The 25113-nt window shown below is 33.7% G+C and overlaps 2 protein-coding genes across 10 annotated transcripts; both read left to right on the top strand.

Annotated features, from left to right (window-relative positions):
• Positions 1-8189: 8189 nt before the first annotated feature.
• On the top strand, positions 8190-20432 carry LOC110637120 (probable ubiquitin-like-specific protease 2B). 6 transcript variants are annotated; one of them, XM_058137662.1, is made up of 17 exons: positions 8191-8535; positions 8879-9198; positions 9307-9400; positions 9493-9542; positions 11486-11671; positions 11758-11830; positions 12405-12513; positions 12683-12739; positions 13710-13841; positions 15156-15356; positions 15446-15501; positions 15575-15668; positions 16517-16607; positions 17355-17474; positions 18697-19122; positions 19279-19348; positions 19421-20432. In XM_058137662.1, exons 1-17 carry the CDS (start codon positions 8397-8399, stop codon positions 20134-20136), a joined length of 2934 nt encoding a protein of 977 aa, XP_057993645.1. In that variant the 5' UTR covers positions 8191-8396; the 3' UTR covers positions 20137-20432. The 6 variants fall into 6 exon arrangements, with proteins under 6 accessions (XP_057993643.1, XP_057993644.1, XP_057993645.1 ...); XM_021787062.2 differs by having other exon boundaries at positions 8192-8535; positions 11758-11824; XM_058137660.1 differs by having other exon boundaries at positions 8190-8535; positions 19279-20432.
• A 289-nt stretch (positions 20433-20721) lies between these two features.
• Positions 20722-24720, top strand: LOC110637125 (O-fucosyltransferase 31). 4 transcript variants are annotated; one of them, XM_021787074.2, is made up of 10 exons: positions 20722-21142; positions 21216-21278; positions 21369-21450; positions 21579-21649; positions 21777-21865; positions 21969-22172; positions 22994-23249; positions 23646-23873; positions 24026-24223; positions 24335-24720. In XM_021787074.2, exons 1-10 carry the CDS (start codon positions 21008-21010, stop codon positions 24542-24544), a joined length of 1536 nt encoding a protein of 511 aa, XP_021642766.1. In that variant the 5' UTR covers positions 20722-21007; the 3' UTR covers positions 24545-24720. The 4 variants fall into 4 exon arrangements, with proteins under 4 accessions (XP_021642766.1, XP_021642767.1, XP_057993646.1 ...); XM_058137663.1 differs by having other exon boundaries at positions 21089-21142; positions 21216-21282; positions 21369-21496; XM_021787077.2 differs by having other exon boundaries at positions 21089-21142; positions 21216-21282.
• Positions 24721-25113: the final 393 nt, after the last annotated feature.

The following is a 25113-nucleotide window of genomic DNA, read 5'->3' on the forward strand; positions in this document are numbered from 1 at the left end:
TATCTTATCTAATTGCTGGTAAAATTTCAGGTCAATTTGACCTGTCTAGCTCGAATTATGACCAAATGAACAGTTACTGTTCATTTGGTCATTTAATCTTGATGGCAGCTGCTCTCATTTCACTTTGGTCAATTGGTTCATCAAGTTTTAGTCAGTTTTTGGCCATGGTTCCTTAATGAAAATTGTGTCATTTTATGTCTATTTTCATCCCTAATTGGTGCATATCAATTGGGCTTGTAAAATTCCCGTTTTGGTCCTTCAAAGTAGGTTTGGTCATGCTGCCAGCAGCATGACCATTTGACCTACGAATTTAACTTTCATTCTCACAATTTCCACACACCTCTTTTGGTCATTATTGACCATTTTTCATCTTACAATAGAGCAAAGTCATCATTTATACATTTCTCCAAAATTTGGTTCACAAACCCTAACATTCAAACCCTAACTTCAATACTTTGTTGCAATTTATTACATGTAAGAATTTCAACTTAACCATTCAACTAATTAAAACTTTTAAACTCATTCTAACTCATTTAATTCATGCAATTCATACTCCCTTCAACCAGGCCGAAATTTCAGCATGGGTCCTTCCCCCATATTTGTTTCATTTAATCAAGTTCTAAGCTCATTTCAAACACTAATTATGCATTTAAATGGAAAAATAAGGAGTTAACATACTAACCTTAACTTAAAGCTTCAAATCTCTAGCTTTAGCCCTTCTTTCTTCTTATACTCTTCTTCCTAAGTTGAGATTACAAGTTCTAGTGAGGTATTTAAGGGAGTTATGAAGGTTAAGGGAAGAGAATTAAGCTTAAGTGTAAGCTTAAAGGAAGAAAATTCCATGGAGATTCGTGGAGGAAGTGGGGCGGCAACCAAGGGAAAGGAAGAAGACAATTCTAATTTTTTTTTGTTTTATTTTCTTTAATCTTATTCCCTTTTTGAAGACCAAAAATCCCAAATTAATAAAATAAATAAATTAATCATTTATGACATCATGCATGATGTCATCACCTTTGACTTTTCCATCTTCTTTCTTTTTTTTTATTTATTTTTTTCTATTAGTTCTTTAATTTAATTCTCGATTCCGAAATTTTCTTTTCTCCGATTTTGTTTGACAGTTAGGTCAGGATTACAAATAATTCCATATTTCTTCCGGCTCCCTGACCTAATTATTTGACTGACTTAACAATTCTTTTTTGTGATTTTCTCTTTTCCACTGTGTTCATAAGGGTCCTAAGGACCGCAGCGTCACTTTTTACGGTTCGAAATTTGAGTTTAAAATGACTTCGCAGTCGTTCCCGAGGAGGTCACCCATCGCTGTGACTCTCGGCTCGTTTAACCTCTTATGTTCTGTTTTTCTTATTTATAGTTAACTAATTAAACATTACTAATTATTTGTGTTTATGGCTTCTCTAGTTGTCTTAAGTATGGTTCTAATCCCCTTAATTGTCCTGACCGACACCGGTCATCGGAACAGTGAAATATACCAGGCTATACAAATAGGGGTGTTACAGAAAGGCAATTATATAGAAAAGTGAAAATAGTAAGGTCAGATAGAGGTGGTGAATACTATGAAAAACACATTGAAATGGGACAATGTCCTGGTCCAATTGCAAAGTTCTTAGAAAGTCGTGGCATTTGTGCACAATATTCTATGCCAGGTACTCCTCAACAAAATTTGATGGCAGAAAGGTGAAATCAAACTTTAATGAATATGGTTAGGAGTATGATGAGTAACTCTTCTTTACCTATATCTTTATAGATGTATGCACTTAAAACCGCTATATACTTGCTAAATAGGGTTCCTAGCAAGGCAGTCTCAAAGACACCTTATGAATTATGGATTGGAAGGAAACCTAGTTTAAGGCACCTGCATGTTTGGGATTGCCAAATGGAAGCAAGAATTTATAATCCACATAAAAAGAAATTAGATTCTCGAACAATAAGTAGATACTTTATTAGTTATCCAGAGAAATTTAAAGGATATAGGTTTTATGTTCCAAACCATAGTCCAAGAATTGTGAAAACTGGTAATGCAAGATTCCTTGAGAATGGTGAAGTTAGTGAGAGTGTTGAGAGACAGGATGTGGATATAATGAAGTTGATTTTCATGTGCCTATTAAAGTTCCAATATCCACTCCTGCTCCACATGTTGTTCCAGCAGTTGTTGAAGGACCTAAAAATGCTATACAACATAATGATGAAACACATCCTGAATAAGCTAACCCACAAAGAGCTAATGAAGGTGAACCATAAGAAATGCCATTAAGAATATCTCAAAGAGAAAGGAGATCGGCAATTGCTAATGATTACGTGATTTACTTACAAGAGTCAGATTTTGACATAGGAATTAATAAAGATCCAGTTTCCTTTTCACAAGCTATAAAAAGTAATGAGTCTGATAAGCGGTTAGATGCCATGAAAGATGAGTTAAAATCTATGAAACAAAACAAAGTATGGGATCTCATCGCATTGCCTAAAGGATCTAAACGAGTTGGGTGTAAATGGGTCTTTAAGACCAAGTGTGACTTGAATGGCAAAATCGAACGATATAAAGTAAGACTTATTGCCAAGGGTTATACTCAGAAGGATGGTGTTGACTATAAAGAAACATTTTCACCAGTCTCAAAGAAAGACTCATTAAGAATTATCATGGTATTGGTGGCTCATTATGACTTAGAGTTGCACCAAATGGATGTGAAAACAGCCTTTCTAAATGTAGAACTTGAAGAGAAAGTTTATATGGACCAACCTGAAGGTTTATCAGTTGAAGGAAAAGGCCATATGATGTGTAACTTAAGAAATCAATATATAGACTTAAGCAAGCCTCCCACCAATGGTATATTAAGTTCAATGATACCATAAAGTCTTTGATTTTAAGGAAAACGTCGTTGATCGATGTATATATCAAAGGATTAGTGGGAGTAAATTTACTTTCTTAATTCTGTATGTTGATGATATATTACTTGCTGCAAATGATTTGGGCATATTATGTGAGACTAAAGATTTTCTCTTAATAAATTTTGAAATGAAATATATGGGAGAGGCATCATTTGTGATTGGAATAGAAATATTCCGTAATATATCACAAGGACTATTGAGATTGTCTCAGAAAGCCTATATTGATAGAATTTTACAGAGATTTAATATGCATAAATGTTTAGCAGGAATTGTTCCCATACAAAAAGGGGACAAATTCAGTCTCAATCAATGTCCAAAGAATGATGTGGAACTTAAAGAAATGGAATCAATTCCTTATGCTTCAGTTGTGGGCAGTTTTATGTATGCTCAACCTTGCACAAGACCCGACATTAGCTTTACCGTTGGAATGCTTGGTAGATATCAAAGCAATCCTGGAATCCATCACTAGAAAGCTGCAAATAAAGTTTTACGATACCTGCAAGGAACTAATGATCACATGCTCACTTATAGGAGATCTAATCATTTAGAAGTGGTTGGATACTCAGATTCAGATTTTGCTGGATGTGTTGACAGTAGAAAGTCTACTTTTAGCTACCTGTTCCTATTAGCTGAATGAGCAATATCATGGAAAAGTGCCAAATAATCTATTATTGCTTTATCCACTATGGAAGCAGAATTTGTGGCATGTTTTGAAGCCACAATTCATGCATTATGGATGCGAAACTTTATCTCAAGACTTGGGGTAGTCAACACCATTAGCAAGCCGCTAAGAATTTATTGTGATAATTCCGCAGCATTATTTTTCTCCAAGAATGACAAATATTCGAAGGCTGCCAAACATATGGAATTAAAGTATTTTGTAGTTAAGGAGGAAGTTCAAAAACGAAGAGTATCTATTGAGCACATTAATACTGATCTCATGATTGCAGATCCATTGACTAAAGTCTTACAACCTAAGACATTTAAAGAACATGTGCTTAAAAAGGGTCTTGGTTGTATTAATTAATGATGTATTGACTTTGATATTCTGAGCTCATTGATGTGTTTCTAATGTATATTAAAGTATTTTCTGTTTCTCATGATTGTGTACACATAATATTTTGAGTGAATGATAATAGGAAAAGTCTTTTGAGACATTATTATGGACCATTATGTGATAAATATATATCCATTATGTACCTACTATGGTAAGTTGCTAGTATTGTGGTATATGGAATGAAGTATGTGATTAAACAATGTACAACCGTCATAACCCATAGTTAGTAATTTATTATAGAAAGGTAATTATGAAGTACATTATAAAAATGATTTGTTTATTTTATGCACGTCTAATGTTTATGTTATTAAAGTTTATATCTTTTAATTATTGTGTCAAATGAGAGAATATAAGATTTTATCCGGTAATTAATATTACCATATTGGCCAAAATCAATTTATTTAATGTGCTCCAATATTAATTGATATTTGCTTTAATTAATATAAATCATAATTGTACAATGATTACTTTATTTTAAGTAAATCCCAATTCTAATTGTATAAGGATACTTGATGGATTTACCATATTAAGTTTCGGATATATATATATATATATATATATATATATGAGCTGGTCCTCTCTTTACCAATAAGGTCATATACATTATCTTTCATAAAGTCAGAGATAATATGATCATCTCAATAAAGTATTCCATCGCTAAATTCTTGTGTGTGAATATATATATATATATATATATATATATATATATATATATATATATATATATATATATATGAGTTGGTCCTCTCTTTACCAATAAGGTCATATACATTATCTTTCATAAAGTCAGAGATAATATGATCATCTCAATAAAGTATTCTATCGCTAAATTATTGTGTGTGAATAAAAAAGGGTCAAGTAGGAGAAATCAGTTTATCAAATTAATTGGTTTCTCTCAATTATTAGCATGACTCAATTAACCTCCATATCAAGTACGCTTTCTAGATCTGTGATCATTTTTTTATTCAAGATCCATTATTAAGATAATGGTTGAATCTTATGTTTATGATTCATATTATATTTATGATTATTATTATCTTTTAAGATTTATTTTACAATTTAATGTCCACGATTGGCTTGAGGTGACTTAAAATACAAGAAACTTTTGAAGTAGAGTATTGAAATACTCATGAAAGAGTTTAGTTCACTTGGAGAATCGATAGAGTCAATCTTGGGGAGTTATGGTCGTAGAGGTCAAACCATGAGCATGTAAATCTAGGCTTTACCCTCTTATAGGCCAAGTTAAATTTATATGATTGTTCACGATTTGTTCATTATGATTTTAGGTTGTAATGACTTCCATAAACACATTGTATGATTTGAAGAGGTATATATTTTTCTTCCATGTCAAAATATATTATTTTATAAATTGAATTGACAATACCATGTTTACATATTTTTATTAAATAAGTAATATAAACATTCTCTCTCGATATTGAAAATATTCATATGCATAAAAAAATTATAATTAAAATGTATTCCAATTTCAATTGTTTAAACTTTTTATCTCTTTCAAAAGTCTAAATCCACAGCAATGAATCGAATTTATATTTCAGATTTATTTTTTACTATTCAATCCATGCTCTTTTTTGTCCTTAAAAAAAATAGCATTTAAAAAGAAAAGTAAAAAAAAATATCAATGTTTTCGGCGGGTCAGCCCATATAGTCCGAAATATTGGGTTAATCATTTAAATAATGTATTTTTAAAAACTTTTTACTAAAATAATGTAAATTTGAAACTATTTACAAATATGATATATACTTGTAAAAATGTTAACTAAAAAAGTAATTTCAATGGTTAACTAATAATCATAAAATCGCTAATTCAATAAGCAATTTCATTAACAAAGTCAATCAATTTCACAGGCAAAGTTAGTAAATCAGTGTGTCATTATCATTGTGTCAGTGTATCGTCAGGTATACAAAAAATCACTAATCAAACTAGTATTTTTAGAACGTGTTAAATTGTTTACGAAAACATCATTTCAACTAGTAATTTTTTAAGATGCATCAGAATTTATCAAAACTTTAGAATGTATGATATGTAAATAATTTATTCTCCAACGACACACTAGACTTTCAATGCAAATTCAAATTTAATAAGCATAGCACATAAATTCTAATTAAACTTTATATTTATAATTTTTGTGTTCCAATAATTAATATGAAATATTAATTTTATTAAATTAAATTTTATATATTAAAAAAAATAATCAAATTTTGCATGCATAACACTAAAATTTTCAAATTTTTATTTTAATGATATTGTGCATGTAAAGCATATATATATATATATATATATATATATATATATATATATATATATATATATATGCTTTACATGCACAATATATATTAATAAAAATATTAATTTCATACCTTTCTAATTTTTATTTTGCAAATTTTTTTAAAAATTGACATTTTTATCACTAAAATTAATTTGTTAACATATATATTATAAAAATTTATACACTACGTCAACATATTAGCAAGAGCATGTTCATTTTATTTTTTCCAATTATCACAAACTTAATAGCATAAAAAGTAAAATCACAATATTTCACATCATATAAACTTACTAATTTAAATTTTAACTAACTACAATAATTTAAATACATAACACTAAATTTATCACAAAATTTGACATGCATATTAATAAATTATCATAATTAAAATATTAAATAAATATATCATATAAATTATCACAATAATATTTTACATTAAAGTTGAAAATATACCTTAAATGTAATATTTTTACTTCCTAATGTAAAAATCTGAGCAGGAACACAACTTGAATATATTGTATATAATATATATAAAAAAATTATGTTGAATGCAAAGAAAAAAAATTACTAGATATATAAAAAAAAATTGCTCGAGTAATGGAAAGTCTCAAATTTGAAGACTTGTTTCTAACTTTTAAAGCTATTAACAACTCAAGGGCAACAAAAACTCATGTGTGAGTAGAGAGAATAAATTCCCTACATCCTTATAATATTTTTTTTTTCAATGCACTATTAGAGGGTTATAATTTGCTCTTGAAACTGACAAATGGAATTACGATTTTAGTATAAAAAATTTACACAATTAGTTCATGTGATAACACATATAGGCGATGAAATAATACATAAAACTGTCAATTTGATTGACAGTTTTGAGAGCAATTTTACTCTACTAATACCGACAAAAACTACAAAAATATTATTTCAATTGGAGATTTTTTGTTCAGATTAATATACATGAAATCGTTTATTCAATTAGTGATTTCTACGATGTTATATTATTTTAGTAAATAGTTTAAATTTCACATTATTTTGATAAAAAAATTTTAAATTCACGTTATTTAAATAATTAATCTCATAATTTAAGGTTGAACATGAAATTCAGACTTGTGAATTTTCGTTCTTTATGCCCCAAGTAGGGCTGTAAATGAATGGAGCTCTTTATGAGTTACTTGAGACTCGACTCGATTCGACTCATTTAGACAATAAGTTGAACCCAAACTCAATTTTTAAACTCATTTAATAAATGAGTTAAGCTCGAGTTTCGTAATATTTGACTTGTTAAGGTTTGTGAGCTAACTTATTTACAGACTCGCGAGCCAACTTATTAAATAGACTCATGAACAGACTCGTTTATAAAAATATTTATATTAGTTATTATATTTCATTATATTATAAATATTTATTATTTTATTTATAAATATTCTAAAATAATGTATTATTTAAAATTATAATATAATCAATATATGAGATGTAATTATTAAATATAATTAGTTATAATTTAAATTAATATTTTTATAAAAATTAAATTATTTTTAATATAAAAACTAATTAAAATTACCTAATTTAAACTTTATAATTATAAATCTAAAACTCATTTACAAATAAATCAAGTTATTTACAAGCCACTTCAAACTTAATGTAGTAAAAACATTCGATTTGACTTGACTTATCTACAAAATTTATAAATATTTGACACAAGGTGAAATCGAATTCGAAAAAATTTTAATAAATTAAGCCTAAACTCCTTAAAACTCGGTTTAGCTCATTCACGACAACCCGAGCCCAAGTCACAGCTAGCGCAACTGCAAAGCAATTTCATCTTTCACTTGCTAACTACAAATATTCAAGAATCACGTGCTTCATGTATCTCCCATCTACGCTATTAAAATAGGCTCGCTCCCTCTTCCGATCAAATCGTGTTTACACTCTCACATCTTGCGCGTAACACACAATTGCAGCAAAATTTCCCTTTTTAATTTTTTTTTTTCTCTAATTGGCCTAATTTCCGTTTCTCTTTCTGACTCTCTCCCTCGTTGGATCATCAACAAACATATAAAGCCGTACATGTCAACTCAGCGAGTCTTCCTCCTGCTTTTTCTCTGTCCGAGTCTTGCTGGCTGAATCTGAGTTGTTCACTCGCTCATCTCTTCGCGATGAAGAGTGGACTCGAGGTCTTCGATTTCAAGGAAGAGGACGAGCTCGCTGAATATGCAGCTGGTAAAATCCTCCGCAAGTTCAAAAACCCTAGCCTTGACAATCCCGCTTTTTTGAAGTGCGACTTCCTCGAATGCGGTACCGTTTCTCTCTTCTTCCCCTAAGCTTTCCTTGATTGTGGTTCGAGGGTTTCCTTTCATAGAAAGTAATAGTGAGAGGACCTCAATTTAATTTGAAATTAGTTTTGAATTCAGTGTTTAATATTTTCGGTATTCGATGTGCTAAATTGTGACTGTCATGCTGTGTAGACTGCATTTTTCTCAATTTTGAATTCTGCTGTTCATGTAGTTATTTGTCTTGGTTTACATTTGATATCACTGTTGTAAATTTTTGATCCAATCTTTTTAATGCTAATTTGATATTTTTATTAGTAAATATAAATGGAAGTTGTTTGATCATATGATATCAGCTGTGTTTGCAGTTGCCCAGGGATCTGCTGCTGTAAAAAAGGAAAGTGGCACCATAACTTGTATAGATGTTGATGCAATTGAATATGGCAATAGTGCTACTGCATACTCCCCTTTGGAAGCGGTTAGAGACGACTCTACCACCAAAGAATACAACCGAGATGGGGCTTACCAGTCAGAATCTCTGAGTCATGAAAAAGACTCTTGTTCAAAGATGGATAATAATGAATCCAAAAGCTCTTTTATTGAACAGGAGGGAAGGGTTTCATACAATGAAGCACTGTCACCTCGGAAAAGCCAATCTAATTGTGCCCTTGCGGCCTCTCCTTCTCACGTACTTTGGCTTTTCATTTGTTTACTGAATTACAATGACTTGGAGATCCTTTTTTTTTCTTTGCCATTCTATACAAATTCATATTTTCTTTGTCTGAAAACTTTGCAGAGTGGACCAGTGTTCAATGTAAAATCAGATGCTGATGCTAGCATGAACGAGAGTTCTCCATCAACTCCTGCTTCTGATATTGCAGAGAATGGTGGTATTTCCATGTGATATTTTAACATAACCTGTTGTCCATGAAAATTTGAAAGGTGTATTTTGATAGCTTACTAGTATTTGTTGCATTTTCAGCTATTTTAAATGGCCACTCATCAAACAATTATTTCAGCGCATCAGAGATGGTATAGTATTTTTCTTTAATAAATATAATTAATTTCATTGTTAATTAAAAATGAATTAGACTGCTTTTCTCTTTGGAAGGTCCAAGATTTCTTATGCTTAGATATAGTTGTTGCATTAGATCATTATTTACTTGATAATCAACATTTTCTGATTTTAGTACACTCCTTTATGGCCTTGTAGGTCCTTATGTTTTGCAATTTCCTGGATCTGCACAAAATATCTGAATTTTTTTTATTTGGGTGTAATTATTTGCTCAAGTATTAGGAAACATTTTGGGAGATATATTTGTCATGGTTACTGTTTAATGTAAAATCCACTTTACCTTTTAGCTTACTGTATCACTATCTAGTATCTACGATGCACGGAAATGGGATGGGCTGAGTTTCCTCCTTCTGGAAACATTTCCTTGTTGGAAACGTGAGGACAAGGCCAGGAAACGTCTCCAGGCCGTTTCTACAATTCCTTGAAATTGGAAACGCTTTTCCTTTGCCAGACACACATTTCTTAAAAAAAAAAAAAACCTAAAATCAAAACTTAAAAGGATCGTGAACAGCCAGATTGGGACATTAGGTTAAAATCTAATTGCGCTGCAAGAAGAAGAAGAATAAGAAGAAAAGTACTTGGCGCTGGCAGGGCGGTGGCAGCTCGGGGCTCAAGTCAGGTATGTTGCCGATGCTCTGCCCCTCTGCCTCCCTTCCCATGCTGCTCTGCTAACAATCCCTGATGTGCGTTGTGACTTGTGAGATCGATACCCAATAAACTTGCTATTTGAACAATTATTAATTTTTTTCTTAGGAAAAATAGTTATTAATTTTATTTATTTAATTTTACACTATATTTTAGGGTATGTTATAGTTTAGCCCTTTGGTACTAGAAAAATAGTGATAAAATCAGTTTGAATAATTGTAATTTATCCTATATATTTAATTAATTTATTATTCTATATATTTATTATTTCAATTATTTATAATTATAAATATATAATAGTCTAATTAATTAATCAAGTAATTAATTTAGACATGATTTGGATATATACGCGCGTGTGTGTGTGTGTGTGTTAATTAATCAAGTAATTAATTTAGACATGATTTGGATATATACGCGCGCGCGTGTGTGTGTGTGTGTGTGTGTGTGTGTGTGTGTGTGTGTGTGTGTTTGTGTTAAATATATAAATAGTCTAATTAATTAATCAAGTAATTAATTTAGACATGATTTGGATATATACGCGCGCGCGTGTGTGTGTGTTAATTAATCAAGTAATTAATTTAGACATGATTTGGATATATACGCGCTGTGTGTGTGTGTGTGTGTGTGTACGCGCGTGTGTGTGTGTGTGTGTGTGTTAATTAATCAAGTAATTAATTTAGACATGATTTGGATATATACGCGCTGTGTGTGTGTGTGTGTGTGTGTGTGTTTGGATATATACGCGCTGTGTGTGTGTACGCGCGCGCGTGTGTGTGTGTGTGTGTGTTAATTAATCAAGTAATTAATTTAGACATGATTTGGATATATACGCGTTGTGTGTGTTTGTACGCGCGTGTGTGTGTGTGTACGCGCGCGTGTGTGTGTGTGTTAATTAATCAAGTAATTAATTTAGACATGATTTGGATATATACGCGCTGTGTGTGTGTGTGTGTGTGGACACCCCTATATTTTTTATATTTTCCTCTATGTTTTCGTTTCCTATATTTTTTAAAATATCGTTTTCCCACATCCGTTTCCATGTTTCGCAGTGTCCGCATTTCCGTTTCCGTTTCCGTGCTATATAGATCACTATTAGTCGATGTTGTTCATGCTTGGTTTTGGATAGAAGGATCTTCTTCTGCTCAGAACAGAATATATTGTGCCAAGAGTTGTGATGCAGGCTTCTGTCTAATTTTTTTTTTATGATAGTCAGAAAAGCTTTGAGATTGCTGAATGAACCTTGTTCAATTCTCAGGATATCATAAATATTGCAGTTGATTATGTTGTATATCGGGATAATTACTGTACCGGGTGCCTGGTAACTTTTTCTTGTGATGGAATTAAAATCAGTGGTATGCCTGCATATGGAGACGATGGAACCTTTAGATTTGAAAGGGGAATTGATGATATTATTCGTATTGAGTCTCAGCATCTTCAAAGGGTGAGCTCTAGTTTATTTTGGTTGTTTATCTTGTGATGTTGGATTGTGCTTAGTTCGTTAAAGCTCAACATGTGTGTAATGTGCAGTTTGGAACCGTCACTGTTAAGCTCCACTTACTATCGAAGGATGCTGCACAATCAACTAATGCCTATGGTATGGGTTAGTAGCCCTTTACAGATTTAGGACATTTCATGATTTAGTGTCGCTTGCAGTTTTTTTGTTTTAATGCATTATGTAGGTAATTTTAACTGCAGTGACATTGTATTAGTTTGGAACTTGTGCTGATCGTTCCATTCATTTTTCTTGCTTTGGTATTTTTGGACATGGTAGACATTAACAAATTTATTGAAAATATCTAAAATTGTACAATATAGATAGGGGGGAGTTGCAATGGTGATGTTTCTTTTACGTAGCTCTATCATGTGTAACTCAAGCCTCCTACTTTTTTTTTTTTAAATTTTTATTTTGTTAATAATAGTGAACTTGTAAAGAATATTGATCGTGCTCGATATGAATGAAGCAGCATTGGTCAAGTAACTTTTTGGTATTGCCGTATTAATTAAAAGTTTTATTGATTTCAAATTTTAATGTAGTTGATAACTAAATGGTAGATTATTTTAGTTTTTCCTTGTTCAGAATTTTCATTATTTTGGTTTATTCTTTCACTTTTCACAGTTTCTTGGAAGTGTAAATTCTTGTTTTGCTGATTTGTTTGCAATCTAAACTTCCCTAGGGGTTGAGCAGCTGGAGTTTGCAATTTATGAGCCCAACTGGTCTGGGAAATTGGAGGAGATTGCATCTCTGAATATTAAATATTTAGCTTTATCTGCCATGGTGCATGAGTAAGTTTTTGATTAAGCTTTATTCATCTTATAGGTTTCAATGAATAGAAAAAGTTTTCAAATGTAAGGAATGCAAGTTGTCTGTATTTCTCCTATTTATTTATAATTTCATTGTCACTGGTTTTTTCCTCTTATTTTTTCTTGACTGTTTCATCTGTCTTTGTTGTAGGAATGTCTCAATGGATGAAAGATCTGACTTGCTTCGACAGAGGCCTTATTTTCCGATGTGAGTGATAGCTATGCATTTCTTCTTAGTCAATAAGGAGTGTTACTTTCAACGTGTTGTGCTGGCCTTGTTAAATTGTAATTTTGTGCTTTTTGTTTTTGCCACTTTTCATCTTCCATCTGCTGTTATATTCATCAATGCATCTAGCTCTATTTATGGTTCAACCAGCAATAATACTTTTTTTGTGTTTATCGTAACATTTTGATTTCAAAACAATTTCATCTTTGTTTTAATGCAATAATTTTTACATATAAATATAAATGGATTTTGGGATCTACTTTAAGGCATGAAGGGATGAATTGAGGTGTTCTGGTCTTAATCATACTAGTTGAAAAGAAAAAATAAGGGTACCTTTTTTGGCATCAAATCCTACTAGGTAAAATAAACAAAGCAAAGGGACTTTTTATGGAGGTCTGGTGTGATAGAGTACCTGAATCTTATATAAATCTCTTTTTGATTTTTCTGGTCTTGTTCACATCTATCAATGTCAGAATTTTGTGCTTATTCAAGAATGCTATCTTTTTCCAAAATAATTTTGATAACCATGTTTTCTTAATTTTTCAACATCTAAAATGTTATCTGTTCAAGAGCTTTCAAATGCAAGCGTTCCCCATAAGCTGCCTGTAAAAGGCATTCTTAAATTTTCTTGACAGGAAAAATGCTATAATAGATGTTCAATGGAGTTTCCAAGGGAGTTCATTAATTTGCTTTGCTAAGATTTGCCCTTATTTGAAAATTTTGGACTTACTTTGTTCCAAAGCTTCTGCATTTGAATATAATGTGATGCATGGTCTGCCTTTATGGTTTGATTTTATCCTTATAGGAGGTGGTCTCTTATACAAGTTGTGTATGCCACTGTATTGCTTGTAGCATCAACTTTATGTAAGAGTGAAATGGAGGAATGAAGTGTTTATGCATGTGTAGGTAAACAAAATATAACAAATTACTAACTAAACTTGGGACATTACAGTTTTGATGAGGCTGTTGAAGATGTTGTCTATCCGAAGGGGGATTCAGATGCAGTTTCCATTAGCAAGAGAGATTTTGATCTACTACAACCTGAGAAATTTATCAATGATACAATTATTGACTTTTATATCAAGTAGGTTCACTTTCAAGTTGAGAAAAAAAGTTCACTTTCATGCATTATATACTTGCTTTCGTTTATGATTTGTCCATTTCCATTTCCTTGACTTTGTTTTAAAATGCAAGCAAGGTTTCTTTTTTTAACCTTTTTCTGTTTTTGTTATTTTATATTTTATTTTGTCAGTAGTAGTGGTTCTTTTGGAGGTTGAATTTTTGTTTAGCTTGTCATTAAGGAAATGTAAGAGGGGGCGGTCATAAGTGTAAGAATAGTGGGAGGGGATGCGATTATGCTAATGAGTTTCCTTTAATAGTGAGTTTGTATTTGGGATTGAGTTTGAGTCCATACTTGTTTACCTTAGTTGTGAATAAGCTGACCAATCATATTTAAGATGATATCCCATGGTGCATGTTATTTGTGAATGATGTTGTCTTAGTGGACGAAACTAGTGAAGTTTTTTTGGCTAAATAGAAGTAAGACTGTAAGATGGAATATGTGCATTTCAAGTTTAGCTCTCATCAAAGGAAATGAGGTGACATTCTATTGGATTGAGTTTTAATGCTAAAATGCAACCAATTCAAGTATTTATGGTCTATCATCTAGAAGAGTGGAGTAATATATGAGGATTTAACTTATAGGATCAAAATAGGATGGATGAGATAGGGGAGTGTGATGGGTGTGTTATGCAACCATATGATCCTTGACAAAGTGAAAGATAAGTTCTATAGAATTGTGGTCAAACTAACCATGTCGCATGGGAGTGAATGTTGGGCATCTAAGGTACAACTTACTTACAAGATAAGTGTGGGGCAAAAATGTGAAGTTAAGATAAATATTAAGATAGATTAGGAATGACCACATTCATATAGAGTACATGTAGCACACATTGGATATAAAATGAATGAGGGTCGATTAAGATGGCTTGGTCATATCCAACGTAGAACATTGAATGCCCCAATACAAAAGTATGACAAGCTAGTGGTAGGAGTGGAAATGAAAATGGGGAGACTTAAAATGGTGTGGATGGAAAAGCTATAAAAAAAGATTTAGAATTTTTGGATGTTAATGCAAAATTGGTTTCTAATAGAGCTGAATGACAAAAAAGGATCTATTAGCCGACTCCAACTAGTTTGGGATTAGGACTTAGTTGTTGTTGTTGTGAACTTGATCATTATCCTTTCAAATATAGTTAACCTTGAATTGGGCACAATTAATTGATATTAATGGAGTCCAATCCTAAGATTATTTGCAACTTCTACCACTTGTTTTATTTGCGATTATTTATGTCTACTCTTAGGTTTTTTTATTTTTTTTAAATAATATTGATTGCAGGTATTTAAAGAATCAGATTCCACCTGACGAGAAGCATAGGTTCCATTTTTTTAATAGCTTTTTCTTTCGGAAGCTTGCGGATCTAGACAAAGATCCATCCAGTGCTTCAGATGGTAGGGCTGCTTTTTTACGTGTTCATAAATGGACAAGGAAAGTGGACATGTTTGGAAAAGACTATGTTTTCGTCCCTGTAAATTTCAAGTAAGGAAGTAGATAAACAAACCTTGTGTTTTCTAAGATGTGGTTTTATGGTACTTTGCTAATGAGATGTGAATGCTTTTGGATGATAGTCTTCATTGGAGTTTATTGGTAATATGTCATCCTGGTGAAGTGGCTGGTTTGAAAGGTGAGTTCTTGCTGGATTTATGATGATCTGTTTGGAAATCAGTGATCCTTCATAGATTTGTACTGTATTACAGATGAAGACTTAGGGAATTACTTGAGAGTACCATGCATATTGCACATGGATTCTATTAAAGGAACTCATGCAGGTCTCAAAAACCTTGTTCAAAGGTATACCGTAAAATTCCTTTTTATGTTTTTATCTATCTAAGCATCTATTTATTTTTATGTGGAGTTCGGAATTTGAGGGGTGAATCAAAGGTGTTTGCATCATTCTCTTTGTTGTCTGTTGTATTTGAATGAAAAGATTTTTTCTTCTTCAGGTTAGAAGACTATTCAATTCTCAAACCCTTAGATTCTTCTGCACAGAGTTAGGCACAGATCATATCAATTGTTGATTTGGCTATGTTCTGATTGTTGAATATATTGGTGGTCTAGAGCTCTATCTCTCTCCCTTATTGTCTCAAAAAATTTTAGTATGATTTCATCTCTTCATTTAAGAGGACATGTGAGTATTTTTCTATCTCTGGCATCCTTCTTTAAGGAGCTGAAGGAGCATGATGAGTAATGTTGAGGTTCCTGCTCCATGTCAGTTAAATTAGTTTCCTTCATGTTGAATGAAATTTATTGTACATCAGCTTCTGACCAGATCATCTGTGGGATGGAGTTGGAGTGTGGTGGTTGGTTGGCATGGAGTTATGGTCCAATCAGTCCTCATCTAATGTTTTCTTTAGCAGAATAGAAGTTTATGTCAAGAGTGTGGAAATTCCAAAAGATTTTTTTTTTTGGTTAAGTGCTCTGGTGGAAAAGTGGATGCACCACATCTTATCTTCCCACATGGAATGCATTCAGCTAAAATCACACATTTCCTCTTAATTTTTATATGTACACGCTTTGTGACATAAACTTCTGTGCTTCATTTCATTATCCTTTTTTTTGATAGCCTTTCATTTGAATAAATATTCTTTCCAAATGTTGGACATTGTCATTTATTAATTTGTTGCATTTACTCTTGACAGTTATCTATGGGAAGAGTGGAAATCGAGGCAAAAGGAGGCATCAGAAGACTTATCTTCAAAATTTTTGAATTTGCGGTTTGTCCAACTTGAGGTATTGCCTACACTTGGAGCTGTATTTAGCTACTTCTTAGTGTAGTTCTTGCAATTTTGGCATAATAGCTGCTTCTAGCTACTGGGGTACCATAGGAAGGAATTGTTGTGAAGATTTTTCAGATGTGCTATTGGCATCAATCTTTGCGTAGATGTAGTAAATTTATTGTTAATGGCAATGCTTTCCTTAGGTTTAGGCTTGCCAAATTGCTTGGCACCAACACATAGGCCCATGGAAATGCTCTTATTGTGTCCTCAAAAATGGGAAGGATAACAAATTTTAACATCTTGGTAATCAAAAGTCTTTTGCTGCTAAGGCAGATGAGGTTAAGGCAAGAAATTGAATTTCTAAATAAGCTTATGTATTTGGATTTTATGGTAGGAAAATCCGTAAATTAACCATAGTTGAACAATGCCATTCAATAGTCAATACAAGCATCACCTGGAAGCAATTGATTAGGAGATAAATTTTGATTGCTATTCATTTTCACAAGTAAATCCAATGTAAGTTGATGAAATTTAATTATTTTTACTATTATGTGATGCTAAAAAGATGAAACAGAAAAAGGGAGGGTTGGGGGGGGGGGGGGGAGATATTTTGCTATGTTTTACATGATATTTACATCCGTTCTTGTGTAGAAAGTACACATTATACACTACTTGTTAGCCTCTGTATGTGCACTCTGCACAGAAACCAGCTTCATGTTTATGCTGTCTTGTATTGACATCTTGTTCATTTTCATGTTAGTTGCCACAGCAGGAAAATTCATTTGATTGCGGCCTGTTCCTGCTCCACTACCTGGAGTTATTTTTGGCGGAGGCTCCTGTGAATTTCACCCCATTCAAAATAAACGAGTTCTCCAAGTTTGTAAGTGGATTTCACTCTATAGCAAGTTTCTCAGTAAGATTATACTTCAAGGAAGGCTATGTTTTTCATTCTAACAAATGGTCAAATGTCAATCTTGGCGTTTGAATTAAGGTTGTAGTATAATATAAAGACTTGATACCTTATTGTGTAAATTGCTGATCTGCAACCTAGGATGCACAGAAACGGGAGGCAGGAGCGTTTCCCCGTTCTGGAAACTTTTCCTTGCCGGAAACGTTAGGACACGGCTAGGAAACGTCTCCGGGCCGTTTCCGTAATTCCTTGAAATCGGAAACGCGTTTCATTCGCTAGACACGCGTTTCTTTAAAAAAAAAAAAATCGCACCTCCAGGAAGAAAGGAGAAGGCAAAGAAAAAAGAAGAAGAAGAAGAAGAAAAAGAAGAAGAAGAGGAGAAGGAGGAGGAGTACCTGGTGCGATAGCGTGCCGGTGATGGGAGGTGACTGGTCTCTGCTTCCTTCCCCATCCGATGTTGCTCTGCCAATCAGCCTCCCTTCCCCGATGGCGCTGCTCCTTCTTCATGGCTCTACTCCTTGCCTGAATCTCCTATTTGAAATTTTTTTTAATCATTTTTTTTTTCAATTTTCACTATATTAAAACATTCAACCTTTTATTTTCAGCATTTTAATATTAGTTTTATTATTCTATATATTTATTATTTCAATTATTTATAATTATAAATATATAAATAATCTAATTAATTAATTAAATAATTAATTTCATTATTTTTTTCTTTTTTTAATATTTAAATTTATTATAACTAGAACTTTCAAATTCATATATATATATATATATATATATATATGTTATTTATTTATAAATATATCCCTATATTTTTTATATTTACGCGTTTCCCCTACGTTTCCGTTTCCTATATTTTTTAAAATGTCATTTCCCAGTGTCCGTTTCCTCGTGTCCGCGTTTCCGTTTCCGTGCTACATAGTCTGCAACAAGAATATACAGCTCTTCAGGAATGTCTCACTTTGGAAGAGTTTTACTAATAAGACATCTAGAATTAGATATATAACCTTTATTAACTATGTATTCTGTATTCAGTAATGAGGTGCCCCGAACTTCTATTGTAAAATGAGCGTGGTTTCAATCGACCTTCTGTTACCTAATGACAGTACTCTTTTTTTTTGTCTTCTGCATGTTTAGCCATTTACATTTCTCTTTTTTCTTTTATTTTTGAAAAAATTTATAACAGCTTAATGTGGATTGGTTTCCCCCTGCTGAGGCATCTCTGAAGCGTACTCTTATCCAGAGACTAATTTCTGAGCTCCTAGAAAATTGCCATCGAGAACTCTCTTCTGGTGATTGCAGTGATGAACCAGAGTGTAGTTTGCCAGAAAATAATGAGAAAGAAACTAGAGTCCAGTTTGTTTCAGAGGAATGCACTCCTGCTGTAGCTTGTCATGGGAATTTATCAACTTCTGATGCCAGTCAAGGGATTGAAATCACTCTGTTGGAAGCATCTTCTGTGAGGAATTCTGATTGTGTCAATGATCCAGGCTTGGTTCTCAGGGAATTCTTTGAGCCTGGAGTTGCTGCAGGGTCATTACTTGCGCATTGTTCATCCTTTGACCAGCAATCTTATTACCGTCTTAATGGTGCTATGTCACAACAGATTGAGGTATCAACATTTCTTCATTATAATAGCAGAATAATTTATTCTATGTGATTTAAGGCTCCTTATTTTGAAAATAGTACATGATACTGGAAATTTCCATTGGAAATTGACTATGACAGTTGTACATTTTATGGCTCATATTTTTTGGTTTTATACCAGAATCATGCAGAAACTGGAGAGCCCTTTGTTTATTTCCCTTCTGGAGATGTTTTGTTTCAACAAATTGCTGGTATAACACCTCAAGCTGGTTTTATTCCGTATCCACTAAGTGGTTTTGGCACTGATCCTTCTTGGAATCCAGGAATTTCTATGCAAGGAGAGGATGATGGCTCATCCCCAGAAACATCAATATGTGCCTCTGATGATTCTGATGTAGGAATTATTGAAAATTGTCCTGTTGAGAAAGATTTGGATTTAGCTCAAGAAGAGAAAATTGATCAACAAATGTCTCTTTCAATGGAAAAAATTGAGTTTTTGACAGAGAAACTTGCTACAAGTTCTAGTGAGATGCTGGAGACCTCTGCCATTAAAAGTACTGAAGACCCTGATAGGATGCATGACGCCAATAAGAATGGCGACCTTGCCTTGTGTCAAGAAAATCCAACTACATTGCATAAAGACACTGACATGGTAGAAAATGGGTTGCATCAAGACTCAGAACAAACAGAGATCATTGGTGATGATGTGGTGGCAGAATCAGATGAGAAGCAAATGATCGAGGTTAATGTGATGGCAGAATCAGAAGAACAGCAAGCTGCAAAAAGGCAGGTTAATATGATGGCCGAATCAGATGAGAAGCAGATGATCGAAGTTAATGTGATGGCAGAATCAAACGAGAAGCAAATAATCGGGAATAATGTGATGGCTGAATCAGAAGAACAGCAAGCTGCAAAAAGGCCGGTTAATGTGATGGCAGAATCGGAAGAACAGCAAGCTGCAAAAAGGAGTCGGGTTACACCTCCAGAAGAAGGGGAGAGAGATACCATTGGAAGCCTGTCAAAGGATCTCCATTTGTAATTTAGGATGTAGGTGGAGCTGTCCTCTTAGATTTTTGTTAACATAATTGTGAACCTGGATCTCACTAGATTTTGATATGCCATTCTGTGAATAGTGCCATGGCCATATTTTAACAATCATTAGCTTGGGTTGTCTTGTAGGAAAAAGGAGAAAATTGCATCAAGTTCTTTTGTTAATAATTAAGCGACCAGAATATTTTTGGGCCTAGCAAAGGGAATTAAAATTCTTCTAGTTCAGGACTACAAGTTGTACTTTGCAATTATGTAATGGTGAGCCTTTAGCTGCTTTGCAAAGAAGTACCATTTTTTCCTCTGAAATAGAACCCACAACCATTGGAGGGAAATGTAATATAAATGCTTGATTTATGTTATGAATTTCATTGGCTAAAATTGGAAGCAAAATAAACATAATTGACGGGTAATGACTAGAAGAGCTTTCTACTATTTCAGCACCTTTTAGATCTTTCAGCATGAGAGTGCTCCATGCTATACGTATTTAGCATGAATAAGATTTTTTGGTTACTAATGATCGTTAAACGTGCCATGAGTTAAGAGACAAATTGTTTTTTAATTAAATTGATATCGCCAATGCCAATGGCCAAGGATAAGGGATGGGAAAAGAGGAAAAGGACGAAAAGGTGTAAATCCAAAATGGTGAGGGCGCCCACACATGATAAGTTCTCCCTTTCCTTAGACTGCTTCTAACGAAGACAACCATTTACAGATCATGAGACACCTCCTCCAATCCATCACTGCCAAAAGACACTTGCTATTTGCGTAGAAATGCTATTTGCGTAGAAAAGTTGTGCATCTCTCATTGTTTGTTCATGTAAAAATCTAGGGTTAGGGTTTTCTATTCGAATCGGGCAATTATGAAGCAGTTGTTGTACACTCATCAGAACCATTCTCAGAGAATGGCTTTTGCTGGTCTTCTCCTAATTCTGCTTCCCATTTTCTTCCCTCGCCTTTTCGGTCCACTGGGCCGAGCCTCGCCTGCTCTCTTCTCCGTACGTCCTCCTATCCGAGTGGTTTCTCTGTCTTTCTCTCTCTGTGGTTTCTTAAGGGAATATTGCATTGCAGGAATGGAATGCTCCAAAACCTAGACATCTGCCACTTCTAAAAGCTGCTTTAACTCGCCATATTGTAAGTAGGTGGCCTCTTATTTGAAATTTTTGGGATTATTTTCTTTACCTTCCTTAGAGTATTTACTTTAGATTTGTGTTTACTTTTAAGCTCACTCGACAACAGTCTGAGCTTTGGTCCCCTTTGCCTTACCAAGGATGGATACCTTGCTCTGGACAATCAACTGTGCCTTGTAAGTGTTTAAATGGTGATTACGTGAGGTCTGCATAATCGTTGTGGTAAATTACATTGGACGTTGATGTAATATCATTGGCAATTGATAAGGTGCAATTTCTAACAAACTTAAATTACATTTTGAAGCGTTGCCTAAAAAATCTGGTGGGTATATCCAAGTATTTCTTGATGGAGGATTAAACCAACAAAGAATGGGAGTAAGTACCTAAATTACCAAGAAACATTTGTATAATCAATGTGTGTGATTCGTTGTTGTAATTTTGTTTGCATTGGACTGATTGTTTTTGTATTTTTTTTTACCCCCTTTCTTTCCCTTTGTCCAAGATATGTGATGCTGTTGCTGTTGCTAAAATACTAAATGCAACTCTTGTAATCCCACACCTTGAAGTAAATCCTGTCTGGCAAGATTCAAGGTAATTTATTATTGAGTTGTCTTTGAAAATTTATACCTATGTGACATTATGGATTTCTGTCTTAAATTGAGACCTTAAAGTAGTAATTATGTTGTGTCTTCAGTTCATTCGTGGATATATTTGATGTCGATCATTTTATTGATGTCCTACGTCATGAAATTTCTATTGTTAAAGAGCCTCCTAGTGAGTACTCTTGGAGTACACGCGAGTATTATGCTACAGGTATACGAGCTACTAGAATCAAGACAGCACCTCTCCATGCTTCAGCTAACTGGTATCTGGAAAATGTTTTGCCAGTATTGCAGAGGTTGGTATTTTGTCTGATCATTGTTTTGTTAGAACCACAATAAGTTGTTGGAGTTTCTTAAGAGTATTTCATAGTGCATGGTTTGTTTGGTTGTTTCTCTCGGATTTATATATGCATAAACATTTCATGCTTCTTTTTCCTTGTAGATGCTCTCATATATACCTTGCTCATACTGCAATAATTCTTTTGGCATTTTCTTGTAAATTTATTTTTCATTGCCCCTCCCCATTAAATTTATTTATGGGTGTCCCGTTGTTGTAAACTTGCAATGCACAAGGTTTTCTACATTAGGGGCTATGGAGGTTAAATATATGCAACCTTCCCCAGAAAGCTTACTAGAGAAGAGTTATTTTTCATTCCCCCTCCCCATTAAATTTATTTATGGGTGTCCCATTGTTGCAATCTTGCAATGCACAAGGTTTCCTACATTAGGGGCTATGGGAAGGTTAAATTATGCAACCTTCCCCAGAAAGCTTAGTAGAGAATAGTTAAGTTCTGAGGGCCCTATAAAATGGTTGCTTGACATCACACAATTTGATGAGCTTTACTCTGCTATTACTGTTGTATTTTATCACAATCTCCTAAATTCTGGACTTGCATGGCTTGGCTGTTGATTTGGTCTGATCATTACCTTTTCTCTTTTCTGATGATTTTGTTACATTTCGAGCTGAAATTCGCATGTAACATCTACTTGATGGTGCATTATTTGGGGTACAAATATTTATTAATATGTATTGGTATAGCAATTGCTTTTAGAAAAGTTATTTGATTGAAATGCATGACATTGACTTTTGCATTCAAATAGTATTTTATTGTTGCAGTTATGGAATTGTTGCTATTGCCCCATTTTCTCACCGCTTGGCTTTTGACAAATTGCCTACAAACATCCAACGCCTACGTTGTAAAGTGAATTTTGAAGCATTAGTATTCGTTCCTGGTATAAAGTCATTGGGGGATACACTTGTTCATCGTCTCCGCTATGGTGACTCAGGGACAGAGTTCCTGAAGGAGAGAAGAGGTGATGCTGAAAAAGTGGGATCTGGAAAGTTTGTTGTGTTGCATCTTCGCTTTGATAAGGTAAGATCCTCAGCTCATATAAACAATAGGCCAAAATTTTATGTTTGAACTTATGAACCGTCTATGAGAATTGGACTATTTTAGAGGGTATATTCAAATTCTTTTTGCTTTGAAAGTATATTCAGATTCGTTTTGCTTTGAAAAATTGAATTCTTTTGGCTTCAGTGTTTTTGAAAGGTACAAGGCCTACAATGCCTTTAATAAATCTGAGATGTCCTTTCAAAACAGACCTATTGTTATTTCCAGTTCCAGGCATTAAGAATTTGTTGTTAAAACTATAGTACCTCCTTGGTGATTACTTTGATTTGTTTAGAGTAGGTATCTGTTAATCATCCAGAGTTTCTTTTTTAGCGTTAATATTTTTGTGTCCTCTTACTCCAACCTAAATACTTACAGGATATGGCTGCACACTCAGCATGTGATTTTGGTGGTGGTAAAGCTGAAAAACTTGCTCTTGCCAAATATCGCCAAGTTCTTTGGCAAGGAAGGGTTTTAAACTCACAGTTTTCAGATGAGGAGTTGAGAAGTCAGGGCCGTTGCCCATTGACACCTGAAGAGATTGGATTATTGCTAGCAGCTTTAGGTTTCAGCAATAGTACTCGTCTCTATCTTGCTTCACACAAGGTTAGTCTTGAACCTTATCTTTCAAAAAGTAGGAAGTTTTTTGTAATCATTTGCTACTAACTAGTTGGACTGTGGTTTATCATATGCCTCAGGGTAGCATAGATTTTTTATTTCCTTTGAGAATTTGATGCTTGAAGAAATTTTCTTTTCAGGTTTATGGTGGAGAAGCAAGGATCTCTACCTTGAAGCAATTATTCCCCATGATGGAAGACAAGAAGAGCCTGGCCTCTGCGGAGGAACTGGTTGAAGTTGAAGGCAAGGCTTCTCTATTGGCTGCAGTTGACTATTATGTGAGCTTGCAGAGCAATGTCTTTATATCTGCGTCTCCAGGAAACATGCACAATGCTTTGGTAAACAGATCACTGTTAATCTTGTGTGCTATTTGTGATAGTAGATTATAAGCTGTCCATGCATATTTTAAATTCTGGTGGATGTAAGTTGAGTGGTTGCTTCAATGGCAGGTGGGGCACAGAGCTTACTTGAACCTGAAGACCATAAGACCAAACATGGTGCTGCTGGGCCCGCTTTTCCTGAACAAAAGCTTGGAGTGGTCAGAGTTTCAGCTTGCAGTGGTTAATGGTCATAAAAGTAGACAAGGGCAGATTAGATTGAGAAAGGAGAAGCAATCAATATATACATACCCTGTTCCTGATTGTATGTGTCAATTGTAACTGGGATGGATGCAGAAGTTCTAAACTGCAATTTTTTGCATATTTATCTGCAATTATTACATTCTTTTCCTGACTTGTGTATAGCTAGTGTCTAGAATATTTTGGTTTTGCATTTTGATTGAATTTGTGATTATGGATATGCAGAATTGCACGTCGGTTTCACTTTTCTCCGCTAAGCTTTCAAGTTTTGTTTCTTTAGTGTGATACTTTAGGATCGAAGTTGAAAATCAAATTGGAATATTGTAGTAGTAACGCACTAAATGCAGCACATATGGGGCTACTTCAATGTTTTCACTTCTCTCTCTCTCTCTCTCTCTCTCTCTCTCTCTTTTTGGGGTTTTGGTTTTTGTTGGTTGTTGGGGGGGTTTTGTTTTGTTGGTGAAAGCTACGTGGGAGGAAATGGGTTTTGAAGCTCCATTAAATGGATGCAAGTACTCAATGGCTTCTACTTTAACTAAAGTTTTGAATTCACTTGCTGGACTTTCAGGGAGACTACTACTGGCAGGTGTGACCACTCAGCTTTCTTCTCTGATAAATCATCGAACGGCAATTTTGCAGGATCATTTGAT

This window comes from Hevea brasiliensis, chromosome 16 (assembly GCF_030052815.1).
Source record: "Hevea brasiliensis isolate MT/VB/25A 57/8 chromosome 16, ASM3005281v1, whole genome shotgun sequence".
Taxonomy (NCBI): Eukaryota; Viridiplantae; Streptophyta; class Magnoliopsida; order Malpighiales; family Euphorbiaceae; genus Hevea; species Hevea brasiliensis.